General features: G+C 38.8%; 1 protein-coding gene and 1 non-coding gene across 2 annotated transcripts; one reads left to right on the top strand and one right to left on the bottom strand.

Annotated features, from left to right (window-relative positions):
- The first annotated feature begins 1,106 nt into the window (after positions 1 to 1,106).
- trnac-gca (transfer RNA cysteine (anticodon GCA)) lies at positions 1,107 to 1,178 on the top strand. Its single transcript has one exon. It is a non-coding gene; the product is annotated as a tRNA-Cys (tRNA).
- A 136-nt stretch (positions 1,179 to 1,314) lies between these two features.
- arl5c (ADP-ribosylation factor-like 5C) lies at positions 1,315 to 6,506 on the bottom strand. The gene is made up of 6 exons (XM_053851764.1): positions 6,189 to 6,506; positions 5,703 to 5,763; positions 4,312 to 4,459; positions 3,943 to 4,026; positions 2,681 to 2,832; positions 1,315 to 1,979 (listed from the first exon to the last, which is right to left on the bottom strand). The coding sequence occupies exons 1-6, from the start codon at positions 6,232 to 6,234 to the stop codon at positions 1,931 to 1,933; spliced, it is 540 nt and encodes a 179-aa protein (XP_053707739.1). The 5' UTR covers positions 6,235 to 6,506; the 3' UTR covers positions 1,315 to 1,930.
- Between the last annotated feature and the right edge of the window lie 407 nt (positions 6,507 to 6,913).

Here is a 6,913-nt window from a genome sequence, read left to right as displayed (position 1 = left end):
TATTTGGAACAGGATTAAGCTTTTAATAAGAATGCTGATGCGTACTTTTGGCAGTGCCATGAAAGTAAGTATGTAATTCCATCCAGACTTTGTCCTCTCTCTCTCTCTCGCAACGATTACAATTGTTGAGTGAAACACTGTAAGTCTTTGGCACGTACAAATGACACACTCCCATATGGAAGACATAAAATTAAAGTGAAAGACGCAAGAGAACGCTCGTGCTGTTTTCTGTAATTACTGCACTTTATGAGCTCTTCTTAGCTGCTACTGACTCGCAGGGGAACAGAGTGAGAAGTTGAGTTGTTTTCAGTCACTGTTTTAGTCTGTATTAAACCAACAGGTATCGGAGGACGGCATGAAAATACAGACTTGAAACCATCGAAAACAGCTTTTACTCTGTTGTTAAATCGGAATATTTGCTATGATACCTATACAGTATATTAATTTGTTAAGTACATGTTCAATCAAAACGTCTTGTTGGCCATTTTAGTTTAAGATAGATGCAATTTTATGCGTATAGAAAAAGAAAAAAGTGAATCAAAACCTAAATACATTACATGTATAACACAAGATATACATGAACATATTGGGACACAAACCTTAATATTTATGGAATGTCAGGTTCTTAATATTCGGAACTCAACTCAGCCAAATTAAACAATATCTAATTGTGCTGACATTATTTGTTATTTACTCCTTTGTTTTAAGTCATCATGGGGGAAACGCCAACAAAGCCAAACGGTTAGCAACACCTCCCTCTAACGACGGAATGATGAACCGAAATGAACAGGGTCCCGGGAAAAATATATAATAATCGAGCTAAATTATATATTAAAAAATACATATAGATATAAAAACAATGAACAAGTATGACTGCATTGTTATGCAGTTTGGTTTGGATGTGTGCAGAGTATTCATTTTAGTGTTTTCATTTATTATTATTATTATTATTTTTTAGGAAGGAATGAAATGAAGGCGTTAAATACAACATTCTTTTTTTAATAATCTAAGTGCGTGTGTGTGCTTTACTGTTTGACCTGAACTTGCCGCAACAGCGACACCTATTGATGAAAGCTATAGTGAAAACACTGATCGCTCACCGTTAAGGGGGTATAGCTCAGTGGTAGAGCATTTGACTGCAGATCAAGAGGTCTCCGGTTCAAATCCGGATGCCCCCTGAAAAACTTTTCCGATTTTTAAAATCAATCCTTCAAATGCCCAACAGTATATTGACAAACTAAACTGAAGGTTTTCACACAGCGTAATGTGGTTCCAAAAAGAGAAACATCTATTCAACATGCAACAGGGCTGAATGAGACAACACACAGGTCAGAAACATAGCAATTGTATTTGAAAAAATATCCACATAAAAATGTATGGAATCAATATATAAATTAATTATGAACACATATTTACAATACGAATTGAACCTACATCAGTAGCTCAACGATTAAAACAGAAGACTTTCACTCGGACAGTAAGAATGTGAGCTGCAAACTTTGTGAGGTCAGATACGTCTATTCACTCACTTGAGACATGAAGTCCTTCTGTTTCTAGTGTCTCACACCATGTAAATCATCAATATGTTCAACAACCATTTTAAATAATTGAGAGAACAGCATGTTAATTCTGAGTCACTGAGTGGGAAGAACCTGAAACTCAGGAAGGTGGCGAGACCCGTCTCTTTGCTTAAATACTCGATGTGGCGACACAAAGTGCAGCGGTAATAAATAATCAGCAGAGGCAGCAAGGTATTTCCTTAAACCTGGTGTTATTCCTGGTGGGTCCCAAGTCTTTCAGCTTCAAAGGTGGTGTCTTTTTTTTCCCCGGTAGAGTCACACACACGCACTCACTCACTCACACTGGGGGCCTCCGAAAGAGTTTTAAATACTTTGTGTAATCCTGAGTTTGAGACGGTGCGGACCGATGATCAGTTCGCAAGAACGCGTGACTTCATCCAGTCCAGGCTGGCAGGGAGGCTGAGGGAGAGAGGGGAAAGAAAAGGTACATTAAAACATCATCACCACACACAACAGAACTGAGAACCATCAACTGGTGCTGTGTTGATTTGAGTTGGCTCAGAAAAGAAAACTTAAAATGGGCAAGAGCATCGCAACCATGACTCACATTACACTGAACCTGCAACAACGACAACAAAAAAACCCCACTAGGAATGAGCTGTCGTGAATGAAAGTCTCAACACAGATGAAATAACAGACCTTCTGCTTGAATGGAAAGCAAGAAGGCGAGAGAAGGTAACTAGTTGCTGAAAAGCAATGTTTGTATTTTGCTTTTCTTTTTTCACACGTTCAGGCCCTGCGGCTAAAACAACGATGTCTCAACAAGTCTCGATTTTTACAGCACTTTCCTGCACTGCTCTGGTGTTTGAGCTCCGTGCCACAGATAAATACTCATACTTTATTACCGTGAGGTGTTTAATTTGTTTATTTGTGTCAATAAAATGTTTTTGAATCCCTTTATTTGTCTTTATTCATCCCTGCAGTATTGAGCGGTGAATACCTTTCTGGGTATCAATGTGGACTTTGGAATTTAAGTATCTTTTCTATGTGTTTTAAAGTAGATTGAGGAAGAAATTTACAGCCGAAATACGTCAATATTGGCGCACGTATCCAATTGTTATCCAGAGCTATGTCGACCAGTGTCGTGTTGGAGAACTTACCCTTCCCCGGTCAGAGCGCAGCAGGGCTGGACATGCCACGGGTGTGACGTGATGGAGTTGAGAGTGAGGCAGCGGGAGATCTCAGACACAGACATGGAGCCTTTGACGTCTTGTTTGTTTGCCAGAACCAGAACAGCAGCACTCTGAAGATCCTGTTGAGAAAGAAGAGGGCAACTCCACAGTTCAAATTGAATGTGTGAACCCGCTGACTCACTGCACAGGAACTTCCAAACAGGAGACAGCGTCACGGAATTCACACTGATTCTATTGTCGTGCAACCAGTCATAGAACAACAATCATTCCGAACAGAATGCAAAATAAACAGAAATTTCTTCACACCAAGGTTCTGTGCATAACATGCATGTGACTGAATATATCATATATAGTAATATAAACTGTATTACATTGTTATAGCACTAATCTCTACTCAACACACACACACACACATATATATATATATATATATATATATATATATATAAATATATATATATATATATATATATATATATATAGAGGACGCTCATTGACTTTGGCAATGAAGCAAATTCTGATTCAGACACTGTAATTGTAGTTCTTAAAATAATAATAATTCCTAAAAGTATTAGCTGTGCTCCCATTGAATGGAGTGCTATCGTCAGAATCTACGGCTCACAGCAGCAAAAGATCATCACATTCTTCGCAGCAGCTCTGCCTACACACCCGTTCTCTCTCTCTCCACAGGGACTTTTTGTTCTAACCCCCATGTCATCAGGAAGTTTTCGTAGTGTTTCTCATTTCCTCTTTCAGTGTTGTCTTCTTGGGTTCTAGTTTGGAACACTAGTTCTTTCAGAAGTGAGCGTACTTTCAGGGTGTTGTCCAGAATTTCATTCAGTTTTGCAATTTCTGCTAGTTGTTTTTGTAACTTTACTGTCAGTCGTAACTGAGCCAGATCCTTCACCTTTGCCATCGATTACACCTCCTCTTCTGTCTCATTTTCCCCACAGTATTGGACACTATTTCCCACTATTAATCATGATTTTAAATCTTATGTGTTATATAGCTATTTTGACGCTATTTAATAATTATTAATATTTTTGTCAACACATATTTGAACATCACAACTTTCTATATCTAGTATATAGTTCCGATGTTTATGGGTTTATGGTAAGAAACTTCACTTCCACAGTTTGTATCACGTAACACTACATGTTATAAACTAGTGCAGTAGCTTTTTTAACTTTTTAATCCAGTGATACTTATTAAAATATTTCCCACTCTACCTCATGTGCGAGCATTTTCAGCAGCTCTTCTTTATTCAGAGAGAGACGCTCACGATCGGTGCTGTCCACCACCAGAATGACGATCTGAACGTGGGGAAAAACACATTGTGTTTGTACACAAATTCACTTGTTATCAGTGATAGCACAGTGAACAGCACATCAGTCCAAACACAGAACACAGTTACATAATGCAGCTGTTAGTCTTTATCAAGGCAGAGAGCAGAGGGCAACAACGCGGAGCAGCTGCGTGCAAATCATCAACCACCAGTAACGACAGGAGGCCGGAGGATCACAAGTTAATAATTCCTTCTCTAAAGCTGACTGTAGATGACATGAGGCGCTCAGGGAACGCACTGGAAATACCCTTACCTCTGTGTTGCAGTAGTAGGAGAACCAACTGGCACGGAGACTCTCCTGTCCTCCAATATCCCAGACTAGGAAGTTGGTGTTCCGTACGGTGATCTCCTCCACATTACTTCCAATGGTCGGTGTGGTGTGGACAGCCTCTTTCGTCAGGCTGTTAGTGGGAGAGAGAAAGATTGAAACACTTTAAGAAAGTTGCATGGTGGATAGTTCAGAGCTACCACTCGACTGAAGTCTTTTTAAAATTCAAATGATTGGAAAATACACCACTATAATAACATTCTAAACACGGTAAAGTAACAGCAGTGTGTTCTAAATTGTTAAAAATAAATATTATTTTCGCAATATACTGCTACTTTTACATCTGGTGTTTTTTACATCACATATATCTCACTCTGAAACAGAGCTATGCAAGGAGTCAGCTTTATTACATGCCACGAGCTCAGACATGCACATCATCAAGCTTACCAACGTCATGAGACAAAATTCATGATGCTGCAACCGCAACTGATAACATCTGCTTGTCAACCACATCGAAGCATCAACACAACCTCACTGACTTGTGCATGAAGCGACACGATAACTAGAATCTTTTGATACGTCTTACGCTGGCACATTTTTAACATCCAAAATAGATTTAATTTTTCTAAACACTTTCCCAAGCATTCAAGTTATAAATAATAATCGTTTGCCCTGCCCTTTTATCCAGACTTTCACAGCTACTTTTTCCCCCCAATAGTTTATTGTTTATTTTAAGTATGAACACACAACAGCAAACAACAATCCTAATTGTAATATTACAAGGCAAAGAAGAAATTGGCAGACACTAGAAACATATCTTAGATAGTTAGATATTTAATCTGCCTTTGTACATGCAGATGGATATAGATTTGACAAATGAAATCGTATTACAACTGAAAAGAAACCACTGGAAGTAAATAATGAACGGTGAATTCGATTTTGAAAAGAAAAGACACATTTCTGTACAGAGCAAAACTGAAACCCCAAGCAAATAAGAAAATACATTCAATTATCTCCCCCAAAAAAACTGTGTTTTAATTTATCAACGATAACAGAGATTTATCAGTCTGTCGGTTATATCTTTTTATCCAGTAGAAATGTAGTAACATATTCAAAATCTTTTCAAATTTGCCATGTTTATTTTCCGTAAAGTCACTTTGACAGTTTTACTTTTGCTTTTCATTTGATGCTATTTGCTACAGCTAGCTAACTTCTGTGGCTCACACTTTATATATCAGACTGGGTTTGTATGAGTACGCACCAAATATTATCATAGTATTAGGATCTTGCCTTTGCCATCTGAAGTACAGTGGCAAACATGCGCTGTGGACTAATTCAAACAAGTTTAAATGGCGCTGTCTTGTGACGTCACTTACAACTGGTAGAGAACGGTCGTCTTCCCGGCGTTGTCCAAACCCACAATAATGACCTTGTGTTCTGGAAGAAAATGGATCAGAATCAGAATTTAATTCATTACCACCAACTAGGAAAGTGTTTTGGAATAAAGTGCTGACAAAAAGAAAAGAAAAGAAAAATAAATAAATAAATAAACATAAAATAATAATAATAATAATGATAATAATATAAATAATACAAATAAAATAACAACAAGGCTGTTCACGAATTCAACAGTCTGACGGCCGATTTTTGACGTTTGATTTTAGGAATATTTTGGTGAAGATTCCCGTTTTATTTATATAAACAAACCAAGACTGAATCAAACAGACGCATCTTCTGCATTAAATTAGATTAGATTGGACATCCTTTACTCGGATTAAAAGAGAATACGCGACGTTTCAAGCGACGAACACGTTTGTTACAGGAAGAAAGTGCAAGTGGAAACAAGTAGGGGAAACACTCACCTCTGTCGCCGAACACAGCGAGCATCTTGGTCAGGAGGAAACCCATGTCCAACGAGTGTTACTGTTGTAAAACACGGTTGTACGTGTGGAAGCAATTCAGTCCTGGATGGTGACGCGCAGATGACTAACGCGATGACAGGGTGCGTATTTAAAAACAGTTTCGGTCCGGAGGAGGCGTGGCGCTTCTCCGTGACGTCACACCGCCGGAAGCGTGTTTGTGGAACCCACGTTCGTGAGGGAAGGTACCGACTTCCTCCCTGCTGTTTGGCTGGAACGCGTCTTCTCCCCGAACACTAACTTTAAGTCATTGTGATATTTTGCTGAGTACTTGATCGTAGTACTTGATCGTAAAACATTTGCTTTACTCAGCTACTTACCTCGGCTCCGGGTCAAATATTGACCTCAGACGTTTCGCTTGCTCTGAATGTGAGATGACGTTTTCGTGGCCAATTGAAATAGCCAATGAGAGGAGAGCTGTTCTAGCCAATCAGAGGGCGAGGAAGGCGCTACCCTCCACTACCATCCTGGGACTCTCCTCACCGGAAGAGACGGTACGTTCAGGGACAACACAACTACATTGGTGTTGCGTTCATCAGAATCAGAAAAAAGGAAATTGTGTTTGTAACATGCTCTGTGCACAACATATCACAATACATTAGAAAGAAATAATATGATAAAGTGCAAAAAAGTGATATAAAAGATGTTACAAAAACAATGTGCAACAA

This window comes from Synchiropus splendidus, chromosome 19, assembly GCF_027744825.2.
Source record: "Synchiropus splendidus isolate RoL2022-P1 chromosome 19, RoL_Sspl_1.0, whole genome shotgun sequence".
NCBI classification, from domain to species: domain Eukaryota; kingdom Metazoa; phylum Chordata; class Actinopteri; order Syngnathiformes; family Callionymidae; genus Synchiropus; species Synchiropus splendidus.
This window is presented reverse-complemented; position numbering and strand designations above follow the sequence as displayed.